The 27921-nt window shown below is 44.4% G+C and overlaps 1 protein-coding gene across 9 annotated transcripts; it reads right to left on the reverse strand.

The window, feature by feature from the left end:
• Nucleotides 1–27898, reverse strand: ZFYVE19 (zinc finger FYVE-type containing 19). 9 transcript variants are annotated; one of them, XM_088670791.1, is made up of 12 exons: nucleotides 27831–27898; nucleotides 26363–26443; nucleotides 24732–24853; nucleotides 23806–23859; nucleotides 21535–21695; nucleotides 20115–20260; nucleotides 17940–18054; nucleotides 12833–13039; nucleotides 11194–11273; nucleotides 9976–10083; nucleotides 7953–8095; nucleotides 1–412 (listed from the first exon to the last, which is right to left on the reverse strand). In XM_088670791.1, exons 2-12 carry the CDS (start codon nucleotides 26417–26419, stop codon nucleotides 340–342), a joined length of 1266 nt encoding a protein of 421 aa, XP_088526917.1. In that variant the 5' UTR covers nucleotides 26420–26443; nucleotides 27831–27898; the 3' UTR covers nucleotides 1–339. The 9 variants fall into 9 exon arrangements, with proteins under 9 accessions (XP_088526917.1, XP_088526912.1, XP_088526908.1 ...); XM_088670786.1 differs by having other exon boundaries at nucleotides 12833–13036; nucleotides 26363–26506; XM_088670782.1 differs by having other exon boundaries at nucleotides 26363–26506.
• Nucleotides 27899–27921: the final 23 nt, after the last annotated feature.

Here is a 27921-nt window from a genome sequence, read left to right on the forward strand (position 1 = left end):
TTCTCTTCATATAATTTATTATCTTTGCAATATTTCCTATGAACATCTCATCCAGGTAAATGGCAAATCTCTGCAAAGTAACCCACCTTTTTAAGCATTCATTCTCATTGAATTAACAGCTTACTCACATGGCAAACCACCTCCCGTGTACTACGAGCTCCGCAGTAGCTGCCTTGATTTTGCTGGACACAACCATTTGCACTCCAAGCTTCTCAGTGACCCAGAGCTGCCTTTCAGAGTCTGCCAGCTTTTGCTGAAATAGCAAACCTTTATGGGCATCTTCTCTTTTATCCCCTCCCATTTCACCTTCCTCCCCTTTTCTTCTCACGCTCCATAGGCTCATTTTTGCTTTTGAGGACGACAATAGTTAGATGTTCGGTGCTCCCTCCGATCAAATTCATCATGGCTTTCCCTGAAAACCAAAACAGGAAGTGCAGGCAGCGTTTACTAAGAGTCTCTACTGTCATGCCAACCAGAATATCCTGCAGAAGTGATGGCGACTCTCACTCATTTATGGAGATAAGAGGAGATCACAAGCGCTCCAATGATCTGAGGCACAAGGTTTTGCAGGCATAGTAAGAAGCCTAGGAATTAACAGTATGAAAATTTAGGTTGCTGGGCACGGCTGACAAACAGGAGGCCTCCAGCTGTTCCTTCAGATCCAACTCTGAAACTGCACTACAGGGGTGGGGATGCCTTCACTGTAGGACTGTGAGCCACAGAAAGGAGCAGAGAAGGGCCCGATCCACTGGCAGGATTATCTTGCACAAGCTCAATGGAAGGAAACAGAACTATGCGAGTACACATCACTGTCATCACCTGCAAATAAATTACTCTATTTTATGTATGTGCTCGCACACTGTGGAGTGTTTTAAGTTTCGGCACCATAGTCTGAATGACAAATTTCTCCCTCCCTGCCCTACAAGAAGAGAACTGCGGAGAGCCAGTGGGGTATATAATAAGCCAAGTGGTGGACTTGAACTTTGGACCAAGCTACATGTTCACTTAGGTACGCAGCATAAAGGTAAAGGTAAAGGGGCCCCTGACCATCAGGTCCAGTCGTGACCGACTCTGGGGTTGCGCGCTCATCTCGCATTATTGGCCGAGGGAGCCGGCGTATAGCTTCCAGGTCATGTGGCCAGCATGACAAAGCTGCTTCTGGCAAACCAGAGCAGCACATGGAAATGCCGTTTACCTTCCCGCTGTAGCGGTTCCTATTTATCTACTTGCATTTTGACGTGCTTTCGAACTGCTAGGTTGGCAGGAGCTGGGACCAAGCAACGGGAGCTCACCCCGTCACAGGGATTCAAACCGCCAACCTTCTGATCAGCAAGCCCTAGGCTCAGTGGTTTAACCCACAGCGCCACCTATTTCCCGTAAATAATTGCAGGCATGAGAGTTCCCGGTTCTTAATGGAAATGAAGCTCATAGGGAGGGGAAGCTTCTCTCTTCACTCTTTGATTGGAATGGAGATTCTTTCCCTTCCCCAAATGCAGCTAGAAAATAAGTTCCCATTGATGCAAAGGAGGAGTTTTTATCTACGACTCCCAGCAGCACAGAGCGCCTGATCTGTGGGAATGTTCAGGAATGTGGATGAGGAGATATTGTTTAATATATCCTATCCCCGCTTGCGCTAGCAAGCACAAAACTTTAGCAGAGTAAAACATTCCCCTTTTGCAAAATACACAGCAGAAGAACGTTTGCGCAGGCTTGATTTAAGCCACTAAAATAAAGTGTATTTTCCTGGTATTTCCCCTTTTTCCCTCTTAAAAGAAAAGACACAACACAATGCTCTTAAAAGTATAAAAGATGTTTACTTACAAGCATCTCGAGGTACAGCACACTCAAGAGGTAGACTTGCTTAGTTAAAAGGTAATATATACATTGTGAAGTTCACTTATAAGAAGTGAGACTCCATCTCATCTCTCTCTCTAGGCTGGAGGCCTTGAGGGAGAGACTCACTAAGATGTGTGTAGTCCAAGAGGTCTGGTCCAAGAGAGGGAAAATGGCTGTTTCCTTCAGGATTTATCTGCCACTTCCTCAACTCATTTGCATGTGAAGGAAGAGGAAACTACGCTTAGTCATATCCTCCTCCTCAGTCCTCCAAGTGGACTATCTAGGGATTGTTGTGACTTGACTGCACTTAACCCTTTGCATCCCACAAACCCCTTCTCAGGCAATTCACAACATACACAAAAACATACATAAATAACTTTAATCAACCACCCAAGAGTCCCAGCTTGCCACGAAGATCCTGGAACTTCTCTCTTGGCAGGGGCTTTGTTAGGACATCTGCAGTCATCTGGTCAGTGTTGCAGTAACACATTTCAACAAGTCCATCCTCGATCACCTGGCGTATGTAGTGGTACCTGACCCCAATGTGTTTGGTGCGTGCAAGGAACTTTTCACTTTGTGTCAGCTTCATACTGCTCTGATTGTCCTCCATCAAGCTGACAGGTCCCGTTCTTGGCACGCCAAAGTCCTTCAGGAGCTGATCCAGCCAGGGGATCTCTCTGCAAGCTTCCGAAGCCGCAATGTACTCAGATTCTGTGGACGATAAAGCTACACATTTCTGTTTATAGCTGCCCCATGCAATAGCTCCGTCCCCATACATAAAAACATAGCCACTTGTGGATTTATAATCCTTATTGTCCCCAGCCCAATCCGCATCAGTGTACCCAAGCAGTTTAGGGTCTCTGACAGCTGGCAGTTTTAATTTACAGTCCATGGTTCCCTTTAGATAACGAACAACCCTCTTAACTCCAGCCCAATCATGCTCAGTGGGACAACTTACTTTCCTACTTAGGATCCCCACTGCACTTGCCAGGTCAGGTCTGCATGTGGTAACCAAATACAAAAGTTTGCCAATCGCTGACCTGTATTGCGTGTTGTTTGGCAGCAACTTCGAACCTTGTTGATTCTTCAAGAAGTCTGTGGCCATCGGTGTCGCAACTGGGTGTGCGTCCTGCATCTGCATGCTTTCAATCAGTTCAGTTATCTTTTGCCTTTGGCTGAGTAAGAACGATCCATCCTCTTCTCTCTCAACTTGAATTCCCAAGTAGTATTTCACTTTTCCAAGTTCCTTGACCTCTACTTCCCTGTTGAGGTGTTTGACTATGTCTTTATAGTCTTTCTCATTTGACGTAGAAATTAAAAGGTCGTCAACAAAGGCTAAAATGTACGAAAACTGTCCATTCCTTTGTTTGGTGTACAAGCACTTATCAGCAGTCCCTTGCTTGTACCCAAGCTGCACCAGCATCTCATGGAGTTTCTGGTTCCAAGCCCTCGCTGCTTGCTTCAAACCATAAAGTCCTTTCTGCAGCTTGCACACTAGATGTGCCTCATTTGGTTTAATGAAACCTTTGGGCTGCTTCATATAAATCTGCTCAGAAATTTCGCCGTGAAGAAAGGCTGTCGCAATGTCAATATGGTAAACTGACATTTGCTTAGATGCTGCAATACTTAAAAGTAGTCTGACACTGCTGTATCGAACTGTCGGTGCAAACACTTGATCGTAATCCTCTCCATACTTCTGGGAAAAACCTTGTGCCACAAGCCTAGCTTTGTAGCGTTGCACCTCCCCTTCTGAACCCTTTTTAACCTTGAACACCCATTTACTTCCAATTGCTTCCTTACCAGGAGGTAGTTCTGTGAGTGTCCAGGTCCTGTTCCGATGAAGTGCATCTATCTCCTCCTGAGCAGCTTTCCTCCAGAGACTGGCTTCATCTGGTGGCATCCTCTCTATCTCTTCCCATTTGGAAGGTTCCTGTGGAGACGCCGACCTTGTAAGGTAGGACAGCCGTAATGGTGGAACACCTCTGTTGGTTCTGGATGAGCGTCTGACCTCTGGTCTTTCGACCGCATCAGCTTCCTCATCCTCCTCCAGCAGTGGCATATCCCCATACAGCTGCTCGTCATCATCTTCGTCTCTGGTGCTGCCAGGGGCCTGGACCTCCACGTCTTCTCGGGTGTCACCTATAGGGGGTGCTACGACACTAGAAGTTGGATTAGTACTTTGTATTGGTTCAAAAGGAAAAATCACAAATTCCTCATCCTGTGGCTCCTTGGAACAATCAATGGCAGTGTCCTTTGTATCAACTTTGCCTTGCTCATCGAAGTAAATTACATGCTGCGAACTTGTCTTGCCAGTTTGCGGATCCAAGACTCTATATCCTTTTCCTCCAGAAGCGTACCCAACTAGGATCCCTGCCTTCGCTCTGGAATCAAGTTTGTGTCTGTGCTCCTTGGGCACATGATAGTAGCACAAACTTCCAAATACACGTATATGTGACAAATTTGGGGCTTTTCCATGCCAAAGTTCAAATGGTGTGCGCTCTGCGCCTTTTGTGGGCAGTCTGTTCTGAAGATAGACTGAGCAACGAGCCGCTTCACCCCACAGCCTGTGTGACAAGTTAGCTTCCTTTAGCATGCACCTTGTCATTTCCAAAATGGATCTAAATTTCCTCTCTGCAATTGAGTTTTGTTGGGGTGTGTAGGCAACTGTGGTCACGTGTGATATGCCTTCTCTAGCCATGACGGCCTGCATCTCATGTGAACAAAATTCCCCACCATTATCGGACATTAAAATGGAAGGGGCTCGCTGGAACTTGTTCTTGACCATGTTAAGATAGTCCCTGAACAATTCCACTGTCTCACTCTTCTCCTTGATAAAGTAGGCTACGCAGAATCTCGAGAAATCGTCCAAAAATATCAAAATATATTTATTACCTCCTAGAGAAGACACATTCATTGGTCCACATAGATCTGTATGGACAATGTCCAATACTTTAGTGCTTCTCTTCTCTGCACAACGTGGGAAAGAAGGTTTAGTTGCTTTCTCACTAACACAAGTTATACATTTTGATGTTGGTGTATTTGTGTTGCTTTGCTTTACCTGCAGACCTCTCACAAGATCACCTTTCTGTAGTTCCAGAATAACGTTGGTGTCTCTGTGTCCAAGTCTCTTGTGCCAGAGTTCCAGACTTCCTTCGTCCTTTTGACTTGGTTGCGCCACCTTTGCAGACTGGTTCTGCTGGTTCTCTGAAACATTAAGCTCATATACACCATCCTTTAGTGTGCCTTGAACATAAACTTCATCATGCTTAGTCACAATACATTGTCCTTTTTCAAATGTAATTTTAAAACCTTTCCTGTCCAAACTGGACACGCTGAGTAAGTTGCAATTAAGCTTTGGTGCAAACTTAACTTCAGTTATCTTAGTATTAATTGTTTCATGATCTACGTTGAATTTCAAATTCACAGTTCCTGAACCAATTGCCTTTACAATGTTGCCATCAGCAATCTCAATTTCAGAGGTTTCATCCCCATTAATCTCATTAAAATACTCCTTTTCATAACAGAAATGAGAACTCGCTCCACTGTCAAGAATCCACTTATTGCGCTTATTTTCACAATCCTGGACAGCTAAACTCCTCTCCTGCATCAACATGGTTTGCTCATGACTCCCCTTCTTAACACCTTGTGGTTTTGAGGGGTGGGATTCAACTTTATCCCCATTTTGACTCTTGCAGTTCCTTGCTATGTGGTTTTTCCCATTGCATTTAAAACAAATTATTTCTCTAGATGTCTGTCTGGACTTTCCAAAATGCTTGGATGCATAGCTGCTATCCTTCCTCCTTGGATTCCTTTCTTGAGAATCAAGGCTATCTCTGCATTCCTCTCTTAAATGGTTGATAAGCTCATTAAAAGTTAAATCCTTTGTGTGATCCATTATACTTTTAAATGGAGCAAACGTAGGTCCCAATGATGCAAGCATAAACGTTACTTTAGTCACATCATCAAAGGCTCTGGGAGTAAGGGCAATTCTTTGAACAATCTCAGAAAAATTCTTAAAATGCTCTGTAAACTCTTCTCTAGAATTCATCTTCAACTTGAGTAACTTATCCAACAAGTATCTATAGGAACTCTCTGTAGATTGTGCATAAATGCGTTCAATGTCCTCTAGGATCTTAGATGCATCATCTTCAAAATTTATCATTGATAGATGCTCATTCCTCAAACTGCTCAAAATTATGTGCTTGGCTTCATCATTTTTAATACTCCAAGCTTCTATCTTAGCTAAAGCTTCTGCATCGGTTCCTGTAGGCTTTTCTTCCTTAATGGCCTGCAGAACACGCCTAGCAGCAAGATAAACTAAAACGCGCTGCTTCCACTGCACAAAATTATTGTCATCCAGCAGCATAAAACTTGGTCTTGCCTCACTATCAAAACTGGAGCTTGCCATCTTAAAACTTCAAAAATTTCCAAAATTCAAAAATCTTTCAAAAATCAAATTCAAAATCTCAAAAATATCTTCACTACCTCTGAGCTTTCTCAGTGCTGTAAACTCTGAGGGAGGGGAGGGGTAGTTAATCCCCCAAGCACACTGCAGAACAAAGAGACCATGTGCTCAACCAGGAAATCCTAACTGGAAAAATCCTACAGAGTTCAAAATCACAATCCAAATCAATCCTTCAAAAATACACAAAATACGCAACTCTGGGCCGCAATAACCCTCTGTGGGAATGTTCAGGAATGTGGATGAGGAGATATTGTTTAATATATCCTATCCCCGCTTGCGCTAGCAAGCACAAAACTTTAGCAGAGTAAAACATTCCCCTTTTGCAAAATACACAGCAGAAGAACGTTTGCGCAGGCTTGATTTAAGCCACTAAAATAAAGTGTATTTTCCTGGTATTTCCCCTTTTTCCCTCTTAAAAGAAAAGACACAACACAATGCTCTTAAAAGTATAAAAGATGTTTACTTACAAGCATCTCGAGGTACAGCACACTCAAGAGGTAGACTTGCTTAGTTAAAAGGTAATATATACATTGTGAAGTTCACTTATAAGAAGTGAGACTCCATCTCATCTCTCTCTCTAGGCTGGAGGCCTTGAGGGAGAGACTCACTAAGATGTGTGTAGTCCAAGAGGTCTGGTCCAAGAGAGGGAAAATGGCTGTTTCCTTCAGGATTTATCTGCCACTTCCTCAACTCATTTGCATGTGAAGGAAGAGGAAACTACGCTTAGTCATATCCTCCTCCTCAGTCCTCCAAGTGGACTATCTAGGGATTGTTGTGACTTGACTGCACTTAACCCTTTGCATCCCACATGATCTCCATTCCAGCTGTGGAATGTGAATGTGAAGAGAACTTCTGCCCTTGTAGTAAGAACCAGGCTTCCCCCCAGCCTGTAACTATTTAAGAAAAGGCAATATACACAAACTCGTGCGACCACTTTAGACAGCCATGGCTCCCCACTCAAAGAAATACTGTAGTGCTGAGAGTTGTTAGGAGACTCCTGTTTCCCTCGCGGAGCTACAGTTCCAAGTGGTTTATCCACCAATCCCTCTTCTCAAGGAACTGTAGGAATTATATCTCTGTGAGGGAACAGCGGGGTCTCCTAACAACTCTCAGCACCCTTCACAAACTACAGCTTCTCTGGGGTAAGCCATGTTTAAAGTGGCAACGTGGTCTTTTAAATATACAGTGTGAATGTGGTCATGGTCTGGCCCTGAGAAAACCTGGCTTCTAACCCATTCAGACATGATGCTCAAGGGGTGCCTTTGGGCCCGACACCAGTTGTGTGATCCTTGCAGGAGGCACTGCTGCTGAGGTGAGCGGAGCATTTCCCACCAATTTCCCTCTTTGAAAACAGCCCTCAACTCCTGTCCCAGATGATTCATCCATCCTTTTTAGGGAGAGCAGGAAGTTGCAGCAGGATAGAGGAATTGGGTTAGTCCCTTCCCCTTGGGGCCCAAGTCATGGGGATTGCACTTTCAGCGCTAATCACTTTCTGCCGTGGGACTCTTGCAACTCAGGAGCTTTGTTTCAGCCTTTTTGGCACACAGCTCTTCCTGCACACTCTAAAAAATCACGCAGCAGATGATCACGCTACACAAGCAGCATGGAATGCTGGGATCTCCACCCTCCGCCCCGAGGTTCTTGCCATTACCGGAAGCATCGCTGGCAGTAGAGGTCGTCATCACAGGCGTGGCAGCGTAGGACAGCATCCTCGTTGCAGATGCAGCACCAGGGCAGCTCTTCCTCGTCGCTGTCCAGTAAGACGAGAGGTTTAGCAACCGCTGGAGCTTTTCCCTAATGGGAAGGGTAATATGCGTAGATATTCCAACAGAAACTTCAAGAGTACCTTTTGGTGTGAATGGGAAGCTGCATGGCATTGTCTTCACTGTTTGCATTCTGCAAAATTCCTCCCACTACAACTTTGCAGCAACTAAAAACCTAAACATACTTCTTCTTCTTATTCGTATTATTATTATTATTATTATTATTATTATTATTATTATTATTATTATTACTTATACCCTGCCCATCTGGCTGGGTTTCCCCAGCCACTCTGGGCGGCTTCCAACGGAATATTAAACTACAATAATCTAGTAAACATTAAAAGCTTCCCTAAACAGGGCTGCCTTCAGATGTCTTCTAAAAGTCTGGTAGTTGTTTTTCTCTTTGACATCTGATGGGAGGGTGTTCCACAGGGCGGGTGCCACTGCCGAGAAGGCTCCCTGCCTGGTTCCCTGCAACTTGACTTCTCGCAACGAGGGAACCACCAGAGGGTCCTCGGCGCTGGACCTCAGTGATCAGTGCAATATTTCTACGTATATCATGTAATTTTCTCATTTCAGTGTTGTTGTTTTTTAAAATCTAGTTTTTTAAAATTAAAAGCAAACAAACACAGAGCACATAGGAGGGATGCTGTAGTTATTTCCTGAATCGTAGATCCCACACTCAGCCGTGGGTTGGACTGCATGACCACCAAGATTCCACCTTTATTATTCTAAGACTGGAGGCCAGCAGGTAGGAAACTGAACTAGATAGGGCACAGGGCTCTGTTCCCTGAAGACCACAGCATTTTAAATATATGCTATGCACACACCTACATATATACACATTCTTTTGGGGGGAGAATTTGAGATAACCACTGTGTTATTAATATGAACCATCCATTTCCTGCTTCAGGCCTCATCTTACCCGAGACAGTCCTTCTTTCATTCTAGGCCTACATTTCCTCCTCACCACCACCATGTACAATACGATGCTTGTGGTGTTACCCCATGTTACAGGGCTGTTTTAAGGAATATACTGGGAATATACATGGAGTGCTTGAGACACCTGAAATGTCTGCATAAATGTGAAGTATTAATATCTTACAGCCGCAAGGACCCGAAACTCCAGAAACTAAATAACAAAACCCCAGCTGCTAGGAACTCTGCTGCAGGCCCTAGAATACAATTCTATCCCTGTGCCATATTGGACACCTGAAGACAATGCAGAACAGCCCGAGCAATAAAGGAACGGCCACTTTTGCTTGGTACAGGAAGGGGCACACCTGAAGCGATGAGGCCTTGACATGAGTTTTGTAAAGTGACAGAGGAAGCATGTGGAAGGACTGATTGTTATTTCCCACATCAGCACCAGTCATGCTTGATTATTTATTTTAAAGTGCACACACAACTTCGGGCATCTCTTCTTGCTCACACAGACATCAAAACCTATAGTTCTAGAAGAGGACACCTATCAATTTTGCCTACAGCTGGAGGGCTTTGAATTGTTCGGCATAACACAGAACTAGGGCACAGAGTGTGGCTCAGAATTAGCTGGCCTTCAAGGAGTCATCTTGTCTTTTGCTTCTCAGCTTAACCATTAGGGCCATGGGCATTTTTTAATTTGTTTCCATTTAGGTGCTATTTAGCACTATGGGATGACACCTAAACTAAAAAGGCCTTGGTGGGGCCAGCACTGAGCACAACAAAGAGAATGCCACACGTAAAGGCTGTGCTTTTTTTTCTGGGGGTACGCATACCCCTAAACATTTTGTGAATCTTTGTCCTTTTGTCCATTTACTGTATTTATTTTTCCTGATTTGAACTATGAAATGGTGATTTTCTTGAGTCAAAATGAGAGTACCTCTAAAAAGGGGGGGGAGCCCTGCATATAGGATTCAATGGACTGCTCACCTGCTCAGGTTTCCTGGCTGGTTTCTGTTGGGCGGTCGCTGGTTGGGTGGATCGATCTGGAGAAATATTGAAGCCGCTTGCTTCATCCAGAGCCGCCTCCTCAGTAAGCTGGTGGCAGAAACAACAGCAGTTGAAACAAAAGACTTTTCTTCACACAAACCTTCCTCTCAGAAGCGGCTTTCTTCTACTACTTCCTTAATCTTTGGTTTAGTAAACAAACATGCAGCCACCAGATTAACTATTGGGCAGGAAAGAAAGCAGCTTTACAAAGGGCATTTATGACCCAAAAGACTATCACTGGTAATTAAATACACAGAGAGCACCTGGGTTCAAATTCCTACTCAGCTAATTAATATCTCTAACCTACCTCACAGGTTATTGTGGCTAGCTCCTCTGGCTAGAAATTATGTAACAAAATCAATAATATGGATGCTCTTCCCTTCAGACATTTGCATGGCTTGTCTTTCTGCCTCTCAAAACCCTTTTCAAAAGTCTCAAGCATGACAGCTTTGATTTTTCTTATTTTCTTACATCTACCGGTATCTTCATTTCATTGTTCTTTCATTGCTTCCACTGAATAGCAAATATTTGTTTATCTTACTACGTACTTCCTATTCCCCTCCCCTTGTTTCTCTGATATTGTGAGCCTACAGGAAGATCCCATTGATTGTTGTTGCTGTTGTTTAGTCATTCAGTTGTGTCCGACTCTTCGTGACCCCATGGACCAGAGCACGCCAGGCACTCCTGTCTTCCACTGCCTCCCGCAGTTTTGATTACAGAATGCTTTACTTTGCTGAATTGCTGAACTGCTGCCATTGTGAGTTTTAGATGGTATTGCTTTTTATGATGCTGTAAGCTGCCTTGGGTGGGCTATACCCCAAAAAGCAACCTATACATGATTTCACAGATAAATAAAATTCACTGCACAACACTCCTACGGTTAATTGACTACAGCGGCTTTCGCATGCATACTTTAATGGGAGTAAGTTTCATTTTAACTCTGAGCTGACACGCACAGGACTGCATTACATGATTTCTTTAATTGAATGAAAGCTCTACAAGGCTTATGGACTAATTTAGGGAAACCATTAGGAGCACACCCTGAGGATGGATTTACAACAAAGATAAGAAGACGGGCACAGCAGAAATCTTGTCATTGTAGCAAGATAAAAGCAAGAGGCTTAACAAATGCAAAATTTAATTCCAATTACTATGGACCTGTTTCAAAACTCTCTGAATGGCTTCTTCTTCTTCTATTTCTTCATCACTATTGGGGAATCTGTAGTCATCCAAAGTCACTGCAAGAGAAAGAAGAGGAAACTGAGGAGCTAAAGATGCAATTCATCAAGACGGCCCACCATCATCTTATGTTTCTTGCCCTCCTTTGCAGGTTTGCCCTCCATCCTCTTCCTTTTGCGGTCTTGTTTCCCTAGCAGCCAATCCTTCCTTCTTGTTCAGCCCAAGTTCTCTAGGCTGATTGTTCTTTATGGTAGAGTCCCAGGGGAAGCATGTGACTTTTGGTTCCAGCCAGTAGGATTTCTAAAGACATCCAGGATCCTCCTTCTCCCGTCATCAGTGTAGGTAAGGCTAACTCTAGCTGTGGCAAAGGGAGTTGCTAATGGAAAGCAGGTCACTTTATTTACCCCATTGGCAGCAGCTTCGTTTGCAATCTTCAGCAGCGGATACTTTTCAAGTGGAAAAGTTCCACACACTCACTCTTGCATAGCAAGGTTATATCAAAGGCAAAAGATTAGGCCAAGGTATTATCTTTCCTTCAGTTAGTTGGGAACCCTAGTGGTCAACATGAGAATTACAGAGGGAGCACGAAACTACTGTACGGCTGACCCAGTTGCACAGGCTGCAATATTTTCTAACACTTGGGATTACCGGTACTTGAAGGAATAGTGTGTATATTTTATTTTCTTATAATAATATTCTGCAAAGATATCTGTCTGTTTGATAACCATGTGGACACCTTTTAAGGTATCATAAATAACATTGTGAATGGCAGGTTCCTGCGATCAAGGAGTAGGTTTTTAATCTATGGTTCGGGGAAAATGGAAGACCAAACCTTTCAAAATGGCACTGATATTTTTGTTTCTTCAAATTCCTGAGCAATGCTAGGCACCCGGGGGTGAATAAATATGAGAGAAGACCAGGCCCCTGGCAAATGCCCAAGGCTGGAGAAAATACAGCAAAGTATGGAATTTTTCTACAGGCCTGTCTATATGCAAATCAGGCTTTGCTTAAATAGTTTCGCTTGTGAAAGAAACCAAGGCTTTTTGTTACAACTTAGCTCCGAGCTATCCACCAATACCAATTACTTGTTCCTTAAAAAACCAGAATCCCAGCACCAGGAAACAGTCATTATTTTTTTTGACAATTGTTTCTCAGGCACATTCCCACCAGCCAACAAAGAAAATGTAAGAACATAAGAAGGGTCTGCTGGATCAGGCCAGTGGCTCATCTAGTCCCACATCCTGTTCTCAAATGGCCAACCAAATACTGTACAGTCAAACCTCGGTTCTCAAAACAGCTCCGATTTCGAATGTTTTGGCTCCTGAATGCCGAAAACCTAGAAGAAAATGTTCCGGTTTTTGAACATTTTTCAGAAATTGAACATCCGACATGGCTTCCACTTGAGTGCTCTTGCAACCAATCAGAAGCCATGCCGAACATTTCTGAAGTCAAACGGTCTTCCGGAATGGATTACGTTTGACAACCAACATTTTACTATATTCCACGGAGAGGCCTGCAAGCAGGACCCAAGAGCACTAGCACTCCTGTTGAGAACTACTCCTCTTAAGGAAATAGAGTGGATGTTTTTCTGCTTACTTTAATATCCCATGTTACACACCTTTCTCAGGATCTTGGCCTTTTAGTGCGGCCAATCGCTTGGCTACTTCTAGAATCTTCTCCTGCCTGGTGTTGTCTTCCCTCAGTTCAGTCGCTGCCGATGCCAGCAATCTATTCTTCTCCTCCTCCAACTGTTTGGGATCCATATCACCAACACCGCCAATGCTGTCGGTTCGATTTAAGTCATTTAAAGTCTGGGTCCTAACTTCTGGAAAAGCAGAGACTTAGGGTTAATTCAGAAATATACGGCCATTGCACAATGACTGCAACCTTAAATGATGCACGCAGCGCAAACCTCGCAGACCAAATGCGGCAGATGGAACATTTATTATCTGGCTCCCACATCACCATAAACACAGTGCTATTTCAGTCTGCAATGTCATTCACCCCATGAAAAGGATTGCGGTTGCTGCAAGAACAAATAAGAACTAGCACCCAGCAAATAAAACACATCCAATCAGTAAAGGTAAAGGTAAAGAATCCCTGGGTGATTAAGTCCAGTCAAAGGCGACTATGGGGATGCAGCGCTCATCTCACTTTCAGGCCGAGGGAGCCGGCATTTTTCCACAGACAGCTTTCCGGGTCATGTGACCAGATGATTAAACCACTTCTGGGGCAACGGAACACCATGACAGAAGCCAGAGAACAAGGGAACACCATTTACCTTCCCCACCACAGTGGTACCTATTTATCTACTTGCACTGGCGTGCTTTTGAACTGCTAGGTTGGCAGGAGCTGGGACAGAGCAGCGGGAGCTCGCTCTGTCACACGGATTTGAACCGCCGACGTTCTGACCAGCAAGCCCAAGAGGCTCAGTGGTTTAGACCACAGCGCCACCCGCGTCCCTCCATCCAATCAGTAGCAGCCAGTGAGGCTGCATTCCCAGTGTCAAGCACCACTGCTAGTTACCAAGCTGGGGGATGGGGATTGGGGAGGCGCAAGGCTGCAGGGAGTATAGTGTGATGCAGGCAAAGTGCTGAAGCCAACATGACACTCCTGCTGCTATGCCTCCTACTGCTCTCAGTAGCCACTCATGATATGCAGCATCAAGAAGCCAGGTGAACGACACAGCTTTGTCCCACTGGGCACTGCTGCATCAATCCCAAAAAAATAACTAAGACCCAATACAGTAAATCATTAAAGCTAGAAGGGTATTGCAGATTCAACAACCCCATGCAATTCATGTTTAAGAGAACATGACGGAGAACAATTAAAGCCTTCGGGGGCTTTTTGAAGGCCTGATATGATGGGGATGTTCTTCCTGGAAATGCAGCTAAAGTTCAAGATGCTTGGAGATATAACACTGAAGGATATACTTTCATGCCAGTAGTGTGTGGTGTTCAAATCAAATTTTCATGGTAAGTTTCTGTGCCCAGGAAAACTGTGGCCTGATGCAGTGGAATAGTTCTGCTAGTTTGCAACAGGACCCAGCTGTTGATAATGTGGTTGGCTGGCACCTGCAACATCAAAAAGGATCTGCTCCCTCCCAGAATAGTTTTGCAGTAATTTTTCAAAATGCTTTCTTTAAAAAATAGTGATTAATTAGTAACACTGGTCGATCTTGACTTGGGTTACATTCTGGGGGTTCATGTGCAAAGGCCAAATCATGCAAAGTCAGAACAACCCCTGTAACTGCCCCAGCCGTTTGAGATCTTGTGAGATCTTGCAAGGCCCTGCAAGATCTTGTGAGAGATCTAAAGCCTGAAAAGCAAGGGTCTTCCATCCCCTTTCTGTGATTGCTAAGTAAAATATGCATAAATATACATGTGGCACTTTTAAAAAATAATAACAAAAAAACCCATAAAAGAGGAAAAGCCCTCCTGAAGCACAAAGGGAGGGTGGGGTGAGGCTGGAAGATGATGCAGATTTTGAATTTCTGGAATGTGAACCTGCCGTGCAAATTGCCAGGCCAGGTTCACACCGCAGGGCGTGAATAATTATTCTCCCCACCTAGTGACAATTAACAGCAAATAACCCGCTACCATATCTCTTTAAATGTTAGGTTTGCCTTCAGCCTAGGACTCGCCTAGAGAGTTCTGCTCTCAGGGAACCTCCCAGGGTCCACATGCCAGCAGAGGGTTGGGCCAGAGGCAGAGATGGGCGGAACAATCGATGCGACTTTCACCTTTGCACAGCAGGTACATTCTAGTTCCGCAAAAGCCAGAGGTTTCTGCACCTCCCACCTACTCTCCCTTCCAGGCAAGTAAAAGACATCGCCACAATTTAAGGACGGGAAAAATACACACTGAAGAACAGGAGCAGCCAGCATGGAGCCCTGTGGGCAGTGGTGCCACTTCTGCTTTCTGGGTCGGTCTGGGGGTTGAGCAGGGTGACATAACAGTTGGCAGAGCTTCATTATTCGGCACCGGGGGCAGAGAGCAGGCGGGGGCGGGGCTGGTGTGTGTTCTGGGGGTGTGGTACACCGCCCGTAGGGGCGTGGTGCGTGTTCTGGGGGCGTGGCGCGCCGCCCATAGGGGCGTAACGCACGTTCTGGGGGCGGGGACCGCTGTCTGTGGGGGCGGGGTGCCCAGCACCGGGGGGGGGGGACAGCTGCGATGGCGCCCTCGGGATCACGCTGCCCGGGGCGGAGCGCCCCTCTCTTCCTTATGCCCCTGAATGCACCAGCAGAGTCAATCCTGCATTCCCACTAGTGTGTGCCTGCTAGAACCATTCTGCAGAGGACACTGGTATCAGAGAGGCAGCTCCATAGCACCGACCCAACATGCTGGCCCCTCCTGCTCCATGAGAGTCCTGGGGGCCAGATAAGAAGGCTGGAGGGCCACATTCAGCCCCTAGGATTGAGGGTCCCCACACCTGCAATATACATAGGAGGAGGAGTCAAATTTCTGGTGGGTATGATAAAAAGTAAGACCTCCCTGTATACTTTTTAATATTAGAGGGGGGGAGAGAGAGATGCATCTTTGTAGGAGTTATTTATGAAAGAAAGGTTTGATACTATTGATTGTGATATCCTCCAGGATTTCCTCGGAGGGTTAGAGGCGTACTTCTGCAGTGGTTCTGTATCTATCAGCTGGGTCAATTTTGGAAAGCAACCTTGGTCCCCTAACAGTTATGCTGTGAAGCACCACAGGCAAAAAAGACAATCACAGAAGAGTATAACCAGCGTAAAAACAAAACTGTGCCGTGATAACTCCCTGAAACGAGATATAGGTAAGGTGAAAAGACTCAACTAATAATTCCTCAAAGACAAATAATAGATTTAAATATTCCAAAAGAAACTTGGTATAGAAAAGAAATAAATATCCCCAAATAACCTCTAAATAAAATAAACCTTGACGAGGTGCCAGCTAAGTGACTCGTTTCACTGGAAAATATGTTTCCTCAGAAGGAAAATGTTAAAGGGCTGAACAATGGAGACATACCATCACAACCAGGAGAGCTTTTGCAGCCCTGTATTTAAACTTTTCAAAGAGCAATGATATTTCTCAGCCCTTTAACATTATCTCGTTTCAGGGAGTTATCATGGCACAGTTTTGTTTTTACGCTGGTGAAGCACCACAGGGCACTATTTTGTCCCCAATCCTACTTAATGCCTAAATGAAGGCATTGGGGGTAGACATTAGGAGTTCTGCAACACAATGCTTTCAGTAAGCTGAAGACACTCAGCTTTCTCGCTCTATAAAGGGGGTCAGCAAACTTTTTCAACAGGGGGGGCGGTCCACTGTCCCTCAGACCTTGTGGGGGACCGGACTATATTTATTTTTTAAAAAAAATTGAACAAATTCCTATGCCCCACAAATAACCCAGAGATGCATTTTAAATAAAAGGACACATTCTACTAATGTAAAAACATGCTGATTCCCGGACCATCTGCGGGCCGGATTGAGAAGGCGATTGGGCCACATCCAGCCCCCGGGCCTTAGTTTGGGGACCCCTGCTCTATAACATCTAAAGTGGTCTCTTTCAAAGGCATACTTAACTTTTGTTTTATTATTGTCCACTGATCATCTCCTGGCCTTGTACTGAAATTTTAACTATTATTGCTACTGCATATTTTATGTTTATTTTTGGTTTTCTGATATTTTATAATGAGTAGCTTATAAATCTTTTTGAAATAAATACAGTAGAACCTTGGTTCCTGAACGGCTTAGTTTCCCAACAAATCAGCTCCCGAACGCCACAAACCCAGAAGTAAGTGTTCTGATTTGTGAACTTTTTTGGAAGCCGAACATCCGACATGGCTTCCGCTTAAGTGCAGGAAGCTCCTGCAGCCAGTCGGAAGCTGTGCCTTGGTTTTCGAACGGCTTCGGGAGTCAAACGGACTCCCGGAACTGATTAAGTTCGAGAACCAAGGTACCACTGTAAAATGAATAAAAACATGTCAACCAAAGAACGACAATGTGCCCCATGACTCTGATCAAAGTACTCATAGTGCTCTCAAACTGTAACTAAAGAGATCACCACAAACAAAGATGTATATATGGAAACAATTCAAAGAATCTTGTCTTCATTTATATACTTATATATACTGTACATTATTTAACCGGGACCTGCAGCAAGGAGTAAATGTTGGGTGATGTGCTTTAGTCATAGCTGCCAAGTACCCCGTTTTCCCCGGGAAACCCCCGTTTTTACTTACCTTTTCCCGGTGGTCCCCCGTATCACTTTGTCTCTCGTTTTTCTCCGTTATTTTCTCCTGCCGACGGCCATTTTTTTTCTGATTTGCCCTTCTATGGGCACAAAAAATGGCCGCCGCCGGCTTCAAAAGTCGCATCTACGCATGATCGGAAGTGCGTAAACGTGACTTCCGGTGTTGGCGGCGGCCCTTTTTGGTGCCCATAGATGGGCGGGCGACACTGCAAGTTGTGTCGACGCACTTCCGGTCATGCGTATAAGCTACTTTTGAAGCCAGCAGTGGCCATTTTTGGTGCCCATAGAAGGGCAAAGCGACACTGGAAGTTACGTCGACGCAGCTTCCGGTGTCACACGGCTGCCGGTCCCGGATTTTGCAGTCCGGGACTTGGAAGGTAAGGCTTGAGTGAGTGGATATATTGATCTATAGCAGTGTACCTGCTTGTTCCTCCATTTTAAATTAACTTTGTGGGGGGAGAGGGAAAGACTGAGCAGATTTAAAAGAAGACAGGGACCTTGTGGTGTAACTCCTGAGCCACCGCTCTCATCAATGGCAACTTCCTCAGACATCTGGTTCAGCAGGTCATCTGACTGCTCAGTTTGCGTCCTGGCATTAGGGGCCTCGTGTACCTAACAAAGGAAAGAAAAACAGAAGGGGATTGCACAAGTTACATCTTTCAAGTTCCCTGACCACTTGATGAGTTTAGAAAGTTGCCATCAACCTCCACCTGAATTCTTAGGAATGCAAATGAAATAAAGGGGTGGCCTTGGGAAGCAGCTAAGCGGAGCCCTGAAGAAAAGTGAGGCTTTTTAAAGGCTCACTGAAGTTTCCCAAAGGCAACTTGCTTTTAAATATTGGGGGGGGGGGTCGGTTGAGGAGTGTTATAATTAGTCTTTTAACACTGTAAAAAAATAATATTTTACAAGTGAAACCCTGCACTTACATACATTTTATTTTTTTGCAAAAGAACAAAAGAGCATGGTCTGAGAATCCTGTTGCACTGTGGAATCATCTTGTTAAATACAAAAGTTCCTCAATGGCAAGGGCATTCATTGGCTCTCTGAACATGCCCTTGCTCAAAAGTTTGTAATTAATCACATCGTACCTTATAAATTCCTTTTCCAGCCCAGGCCCTTTTGGACACCCAGATCTTTATTCACCCCTGCACAGTCCCATCAACCCCAGAGGATCAATGTTGAGCACTATGAGAAAACCTAAGTTATACAATCAATGGAAGGAGCCCAGAGGTTCAAAACTAAAAGAAAGAACAAGGGGCCCAGCCATGACAACTTCCCAAATGTCTCAAGGGGCCCAGGGATATTTCTGTTCTTTCACATGAACCTAATATACCCAATCTTATTTTCAGGGAGCCAGACAACAGATACAGCCTGTCTCTGAGGCAAACGGCCTTGGACAGAGATAGCACAGTGAAAACCAACACCTGCTCTCTCTCAGCCTTCGAACACAGCTGAGAACTTGAAACACTAGAATGTACCAGAATGTCCCTGGTGGATTCTGTACGTCATAAAACTTCAAAATCCTATTAGTAAGAGAACGATAATAGGTAAAAAGGTATAGGACCCCTGGATAGTTAAGTCCAGTCAAAGGCGACTATGGGGTTGTGGTGCTCATCTCGCTTTCAGGCCGAGGGAGCTGGTGTTTGTCCACAGACAGCTTTCCGGGCCATGTGGCCAGCATGACTACGTCGTTTCTGGTGCAACGGAACACCATGATGGAAGCCAGAGTGCATGGAAACACTGTTTACCTTCCCGCCGCAGTGCTACCTATTTATCTACTTGCATTGGTGTGCTTTCAAACTGCTAGATTGGTAGGAGCTGGGACAGAGCAACAGGAGCTCACCCCATTGTGCGGATTCAAACTACCAACCTTCTGATCGGCAAGCTCATGAGGCTCAGTGGTTTAGACCAGTAGCCTTGGCCGAATTAATTTCCCCACATACATTAGGTTGGTGCCACCCACGTCCCTTGACAATACTCATGTGGCAGCTACAAACAGAATCTGGAAAAGAGCGGAACCTGTGGCCCTCCAGATACTGTTGGACTACAATTCCCAGCATCCCTATTCACTACCATGCTGGCTTGGGCTGATGGAAACTGGAGTTCAATAATATCTTGAGGGCCCCCAGTTCCTTATTCCTTGGAAATTATATACAGTGGTACCTTGGCTTACAGTGGTACCTCTGGTTAAGAACTTAATTTGTTTGAGAGGTCCGTTCTTAACCTGAAACTGTTCTTAACCCGAAGCACCACTTTAGCTAATGGGGCCTCCTGCTGCCGCCACACCGCAGGAGCACGATTTCTGTTCTTATCCTGAAGCAAAGTTCTTAACCCGAGGTACTATTTCTGGCTTAGCGGAGTCTGTAACCTGAAGCGTTTGTAACCTGAAGTGTTTGTAACCCGAGTTACCACTGTACAAACTTAATCCATTCTGGAAGTCTGTTCTTAAACCAAGGGATGCTTTCCCATAGCAGTGGGGGACTCAATTTACAAATGGAACACACTCAACAGGAAGCGAAACATGTTCTTATTCCAAGGCAAAGTTCACAAATCAAAACACCTACTTCTGGGTTTGCAGCGTTCTTAATCCAAGTTGTTCATAAACTAAGCTGTTCTTAAACCAAGGTACCACTGTATATATATATAGAGAGAGAGAGACAGGGAAATCTTACTGGTTTTGGAGCTGGATAGGGGAGTGTTCTGCCCTGCAAGGCTGCCAGCCGGTTTTCCATCTCCTGGGCTGATGGAATGGGTCTTGCAGGGTCATCTTTCAGCGCTGCCAGCCTAGACTCTATCTCAGCCTGAGATGGAATGGACTCTGTTCAATTAAGAACAATCTTGTTTTACTAAGAGAGCCCAAGAGGCTTTTGTAACTTCCTTGCATTAAAACAGATAGGCAAGTATTTTCCTCCCCCCCCCCCCAGCCATCATATTGACTAGACCCAGAGGATACCGAGAACCACCTGTGATACTGGAATAAAACATTTCCCTTCTCTGCCCCCACCGCATCATTCCCAAGCCTGTGCACATTCAGTGCCCTGCAAACCCCCAAATCCTGCTGTTTGAATAAAGCTTAAGTAACAGACAACAATTGATGCATTGTGTGCTATCTCTGCAGGCAGGACAAAGAGCTATTCAGGACACAGAAGCTCCACCTGCTGACCACCGGAGGGCCTTCCCATTCAGTCTGAGGTTTCCATCAGACACTGTTCACGTATCAAGCAATTCTGCTTCAGAGACCTCAATCGCCAGAAACTAAACAATGAATAGAAGTTCCTTTCAACCGCCCACAAGAATATTTATAATGCCTGCCAAATGTCAGGTGCTTGCCTTGTGTAGCAATCCCAGGGACACACTAATTATACATAGCCTTGCCTAAGTATCACACAGATGCGAGCTGAATTCAGACCATTGTAAGTCTCTGGTGCCTTCCCTTCAGCACCTTCAAATGGAAGGTATCTAAAGCAGCTTCCAGCAGCAGCACAACGGCCTGCAAAAGGAAGCGTCCAAGATGTATATGCACACAGAGGTCATCAACCCAGAGCATATAGCATATATCGACTAACTGTGCAATTCCAGAAGTACTGCCTCAAAAGTAAGTTCTATTTTTTGCTCAAGACAAACCATGAGCTGTAAACCAAGAGCAAACCTAGGTTTCAGCTCAGGTTACAGCTTGTCCAAATCACAAGGCCAGGTTTGTACAAGAAACTATGGCTTAGTTTGCAGCACTGCAGCAGGATCGGAGGAAGAGCAAACTGGCTACAATCTCCTCTCCAGGAACCAGTGGGTTCACACTAAGCCATGGTTTAGCGTAGCATTATGTGCAAACTGGATCAGTGTGTGACAGTCTGGATCAGTGTGTGACTGATCTATTGTGCAAATGAAGAGTGAAGGTAACTGGCTCACAACCTTGCCATCGTTGGTTTTTCCACACTGCTGCAAGCACATGTTGGCTTTAAAGCTAAGGGCAAGCCTTCCCCTCCATTTGCAAGGATGGGAATTCATTTTTTAAATTCTGTTTTATGTTGTGTCTAAAGCAGGCTTTCCAGGGCTGATAAGAGCAAATGACTCCAAAAATAGTGCACAGCTTACTGGGTTTTGTTTCCTTCTTGAGCCTCTCCAGTCTCTCTGCTAGAGCTCGATCCTCTTTTGATAGACCTTGATATCTGGAGCCCGCTTGGCTTTGGGACTTCAACAAACCCTGCTGGAGTCCCTGCGGCCGGTTCTGCTTGGCTTCAAGGGCTGCTACACGCCTGCAGAAAGAGCAACCAGGAGGAGTTACAGCAGGGTTTGTTTGTGGGTTTTTTAAGGGAAAATAATAATTCTGAAATCATATTCCATGTGCTTCTCTAGAGGTTTGGTCACACCCACCCACACCATATGATCATTGGAGCATCAGCTGACTACTGTACTTGCATGCACAAAACCAACACTACAGATGGAATCACCCAACCAAGTAAAACACAGTTCTGTTTCCCAAGCGCATTCACATGTTCAGGCAGAGCCGTGAAATACTGAGCAATCAAGTGCTGAGCAATCAAGAAGTACATAGGCATGACTGAATTGGTCCTAAGCAACAGGTAATTTTAGATGAAGGTTATGCAGCGACTATGGAAAACTGCCTTCTCTCATAGTATGAGTGGAAATCACAGCTACTCCAATAAGAAACAAGAACTACTGTAGCATTTCAACAGCAAAGCAATGCTAGATGAGGTTGAGAAAACAATTTTGACTTCCCACCCTTTACATTAGGGCTTCGAATCCTGACACAAACTAGAGAACAAGAACATTACAGATGGCTGATTATTACCTAGAGCTAATGGTGGCAGTTCAGAACAAAGACTTGGATCCGGAAAAAGAGCAAACGTATACCCCCTTGTTTGCAACTGACACCAAGGATACGGAATAAAACCAGCTAGATTGTTATTTGCGTACCAGATCCAGGTGCTCTTGGGGGAAACTGATTTTCTATATCTATTTCAATTGGGGTTTAGGCCTGGTTTGGGCACAAAATTGCTTTGGTCGCCCTGTATGATGACATCTGTCAGGAGAGAGACAAGGACAGTGGCTCCCTATTTGTAGAATGCCCTCCCCAGGGAGCTTCGGCTGGCGCCTTCATTATACACCTTTAGGTGCCAGGTAAAAGCATTCCTCTTCAAGGCCTTTGGCTGATTAACATCTGATACCCTTTTAAACGTGTTGTGAGAGGGGGTGAGGGGAAGGGAGTTATTAGATTGTTTTTGTTCTTGTTTTTATTACGTATTTGGTGTTTTATATCTTGTATTTTTGTGTGGTGAACCGCCTCGGGACTTGTGGATGAAGGGCGGCATAAAACTTTTAATGATGATAATAAATTAGCATCTGCATGAAACTACTGAATAGGATTATCTGGAGTTTTGCAGTACATTGTCAGCAATATGCTGATGACACACAGGTCTACTTCTCATTCACATCGGCAGGTGTGGCAGTAGAAGAGCTGGACCAATGTCTTGCCTTGGTCACAGACTGGATGAAAGCCAACAAACTGAAGCTCAATCCAGATAACATTGAGACACTGTTAGCGGGCTCTTCCCTAGACTAAGTGGATGAGAGGTTGCCTGCCTTTTATGAAGTTACACTTCCTCTGAAGAAGCAGGTACATAGCTTGGGGTATTTCTGGATCCCCTGCTGTCGCTTGAGGCTCAAGTGGCCTCAATGCCAAGGAGTGCCTTCCATCAGCTTCAGCTGGTAACCCAGCTGCACCCCCTTCTGGACAGGAATAGCCTAACTTCAGTCACCTATGCTCTGGTAACCTCTAGGTTACTGCAATGCAGAGGGAGGCCCCTGAAGACGATTCAAAAACTTCAGCTGGTTGACCACTGGAGAAAGATGGTTATTACACCAATCCTGACCCAACAGCACTGGCTGACAATTTTGGGGCCCAATTCAAAATGCTGTTTTTGACCTATAAAGTCTTAAATGGCTCAAGGACCGCCTCTCCTCATATGAACCAATGTGGAACCTGTGGTCATGATCTTAGGGCCTTCGTCATGTGCCTCCTTCACTAGATGTCCAGAGGGTAGCAACACAAGAACAGGGCCTTTCCTGTGGTGGCTCCTTGCTTGCAAATGCTCTCCCCAGGTAGGCTCGCCTGGCGTCTTCATTACATATATTTAGGCACCAGGCGAAAACATTTCTCTTTAACCAGGTCTTTCAAATGCATTTATGGGATGGGGTTATTGGTTTGTTTTTCCTCTCGTTTTTATTATGTGTTTTGTGTTCTCACTTTGTATTTTTATGCTGTGAATCATCCTGTGATCTTCAGGTGAACAGCAGTATACAAATTTAATAGGTGATAGATAGATTAGATTAGATAGAACTCACTTTTTATAGTTCTCTGGTGGAGACCATTTAGCTGCATTTGACTGAGGTGAGCCGCTGTAAAGCAAAAGCAGAAATGTCACAATGGCAGAACATAAACCTCTTCTTAATGATGGCAGGACATGCCCTCAGACAGAACCCCGTCTTGCCTTGCCTTTGATCGTATGAGAAGTCCCAGGTATAACACCAATTCATTTCAGCCTATGCCTCAAAAGCAGCAGGGTAGACGGCAAGGCTGTTTGTTGATTGTGCCTCTTCAGCTTGCGTTTGAAGAACTGCCTGACTGAAGACACCCCCGCAATAATCTTCCATCAAAGTTCACAGAAAACTAGATGCAAAGGTCCCAGCCTAAACTTCAGCCTGACATGCCAGTTTCCTAACAAGCCTCAGTGATTTCACTAAGTCCACTTCAAGGGTGAGGAACCTCAGTCCCAGGGACAAAACGTAGCCCTCACTGGCCGTGCTCCATTTCCTCCGTGAATGCTTTTGCCTGGATAGAGCACGTCCCTCAGCTGGAACAAGGCTGCTTGCTTGCACAGATGGAGAGACAGGGAGGGGTGTAGAAGTTTCTGACTTTTGCATTGCTGGAATGTAGCCTACTGTACAGAGTTAAGAGACACGTCTGTTGCGCCAACCACTTTTGCCTCTGCCCCCTCCCCCTTTGCAGGCATGCAGCCCCTGCCCAGTTACCTATGAGAGAATGTAGCCTTCAGGCTGAAAAACAGCCTGAAAAACTCCCTGAAAAAGTCTGCCTGAAAAAGTCTAGAAAGACCCTTGCAACATCATATGGACCTCATAGTTGTGGGGAATGCCCACCTAGCCTGTAGAAGTTTTGGAGTGGCAAGTCCCTGCAGGAAACGTCCTGTGTTGCCTTCATAAAAAGAAAGTGCGAGAACCCCTCAATCAGAACCACAGCTCTATTTTCTTACCTTGTTAATTCCCCATGGCATTGCTTGCAGACCTTCTGCTGGGTGTTTCCACAATGGGGGACGACAGCACTGAATCCCAGGCAGCCTGAGCAAAACGCTCGCCCGCATTTCTTGCATCCACACTGAGAGAGGAAGGGAAGAGGAAAAGGAAGGAAGTCCTTGTATTTGTATATTTGTCCTTGTATATTTGTACTTGTGAGCTGTGAATTGTGTTATATTATTTGTGGCTTGCACGAGTCCGCTGTTTTATTTGATTTATTTTGTTGTGTTGTGTTTTATGATGGGCGTAAAGCCGAATAATTTTGTACTTTGTTGCTCTTAACACCCAGCTGCAAATGATTCCAAGAAGTCTGAATGACTATTTCTTGGAAAGGGTTCACAAAGGGGATGCTTCCACATCAAAACATTATAGCCTTCTTCAATCATTTTCTACCTTTTGAATGCAAACGAATTTCTGTGAATACAGAAAGTGTTTGCTAACAGCAAGCCAAACCGGACAAATGATTTAGTGATATTTGTTTTAAATGTTTTCCTGCTTTTATCTTTGATTTTAATGATGGGTTTATCCATATTTGTTTTTAACTGGTTTGTAAATTTTAGTTATGCTTTATGACTAACTGGTTTATGACTGAACCTGGGTTGTTGTTTTTGCTTATACTTTTTCTAAATAAATAAATAAATAAATAAATAGCATAACATAAATACTTCCCATAAAACACATTAAATGAAACTTTGTTTACTAAATCTGTACTCAAAGATATCAATCTTAATTCCAACCATTCCACACATTATGTAGCTGCAGACCTTTGCTACCAAACTCAATGACCAAAAGAAAATCCTGGGTCTCTGGTGAATGTTCTTTTTATACATGCAATATTCCACACCTTACATTTTTAAGTGCACACTACACAGAGCATGCCTACTCATCCAGAAATTTCCCACAGTGACGCTTACTCCCATGTAACTGTACACTGTTTTGCACCCTTACAAATATTGGATATTTATTTTATTTTATATATTTATATTCCATTTAATGCAAGAACAGTCTCTAAGTGGTTTACAAAATATTTTATTATATAATTAAACAATGAAATGTATCTGAAGAAGTGCGCATGCACACGAAAGTTCATACCTATGACAAACTTAGTTGGTCTCTTGATATTTTTATTTTGTTTTGAATGAAATGAAAGTAAAACAATACAATACTGTATTGAAAAGGTGTATAAAAAAGCATAATGTATGAATCAATTCTAATTCTTACTTTGCAAAGCCAACATAGAAACAACGTTTTCACCCCTTCACACCATACCCCAAACTTTTCAGGGTGGAGGAACTAGCAAGAGAGCCCCCTCTGCCTATCTTAGCATCTATACACTTTACAGCTGTACAAAACAGAAAATTGGCACAAAAGAAAGTGATATGCTGAAGACCTACCTCATCCAGTAAATTAATGACAGGAGGCGATTAAACAACTGACACATCATTAAAATAACTAAAATTTGAGCAAGTGCACCTGTCACAAATGAATGGAAGCCTGAGTTCTAGTGGAACATTTTGGAATAATAATTCCAAGTTCTACTCTTCAAGCTCTCCTTTCTCAAGACAAAGACGATTAGTGGAGAAAACCATACCTGTTTCTTGAAGACAGTAAACTTCGATGCACAGCCATAACATCTGCTATCCATCATGTCAGGTGAGGTGGCACACTCAGTCTTCAAAAATGTACAAATGGAGACACATGATTCTATTCTGTCTGCTACCTCAACTTTCTTCCTCTTTCAGAGAGAGACCAGACAATAAGAGAGACAGTACAGTTATGGAATGTTAGCAATGGACCACGGAAAACATGCTATGCTATGGAACCTGAGGTTCATGCAGTATGAAGAAAATGTGAGGATCTGGTCCTTACTTAACCTTAACAGCAATGATTGCCACTGAAATGTTCTTAAATCACTAAATCAAAGGAAAGGAAAACAAGACACTACACTTCTTCTATAAATTTCCTTTCTGAGGTGACCATCCTGGTGACCCCTCCAAATTTAAAGGAGAAAATCACTGGGTCTCCTAGAAGGCCGAATTCTAGATTTCAGCACTATCAGTTTCTGATGAAGGCAGTGCCCCCAAAGTCTGCGTGTAATGGGTCGGCCACCCCATGAGTTGCCATTATTATCATTATCACAGATGGCAAACATAACCATCTACAATGCACCGATTTATGTGAGAAAGGTGGCTGGCAATGTACATTTTTGAAGAGGAGTGACTCATCACTTTCCCAGGCCGCTAGCACATTAATCACCACCAAAAGGTAGCATCCCACAAGCAACCTTTAAAAATAAGAAGAGGTTACACTTTCCTGCCATACTCCAAGGCTTTTAGAGAGGATCACAGAACTGCTATAGATCCAGTTATTTCCGCAATACTGTATGAACTGTAAAATGCAGATGCGGCTGGGCTGACACATGGACAAGCGAGCAACCAGAGAGATTTCCCACCTGGTACTCATCTTGCAACAGCAAAACATTTCAGTCTTCTTTGAAGACCAGGAATGCCAGCCCCCACCTTATTCATGGCACCCACATTTATTATATTAATTAATTAATTAATTAATTAATTAATTAATTAATTAATTAAAAAAAACAACCCACACATTTCAGTTATTTCTCCTTCTGTCTTCCTCCGCCTTCTCCTCCCTCCCTCCCTCCTTCCTCTCAGTCCCTCATTAAAATAAAAAAGGCAAAAAATGGAAAATGGGAACGATGATGGAGAAAGCTCTGGAGCAACCCACCTTAGGCTGACCCTGGGCGTCATCCAGCCGATTCACACGACCCAGCAGTCGAAGGCAAATGCTCTACCACCGCGGAACTCGAGGGCCGTTTTACCATAGAAGAGCAAATCAACAACCTGCCAGGTACACACCTCGGTCCCAAATCTGGAAATCCAACACCCAGCTGCACAACACGACACGGTCTCTGGGCGCCGGGAGGGCGAGAAGGCTGGAAGCGAAGCAAGGCAGAAGACGCCTCCGCCTCCCCCGCCAGACAACCACGAGCGGATCCTCACTAATGGCAACGTCCACTGGCCCAGCTCGGTAATACTCACTATAGTGCAAGAAACGCGCGGTGCGGCGAGAACCCCACTCTCATCACCCCGGACAGATTTTCTCCGCCAAGAGGAAGGGGAGAGAACTACA

Source organism: Zootoca vivipara, chromosome 1 (genome assembly GCF_965207765.1).
Source record: "Zootoca vivipara chromosome 1, rZooViv2.hap1.1, whole genome shotgun sequence".
NCBI classification, from domain to species: domain Eukaryota; kingdom Metazoa; phylum Chordata; class Lepidosauria; order Squamata; family Lacertidae; genus Zootoca; species Zootoca vivipara.

Bases quoted from the DNA above. Each gene is read 5' to 3' on its own strand.
- ZFYVE19 (XM_088670791.1), bottom strand. From the start codon at position 26,419: ATGATGGATAGCAGATGTTATGGCTGTGCATCGAAGTTTACTGTCTTC. The intron at 18,055-20,114 runs GTAAGATTTCCC...TTCCTTTGTTAG, and splicing joins CCTATCCAGCTCCAAAACCA to GTACACGAGGCCCCTAATGC. The intron at 8,096-9,975 runs GTGAGCAGTCCA...CCTTCCCATTAG, and splicing joins CAGCCAGGAAACCTGAGCAG to GGAAAAGCTCCAGCGGTTGC.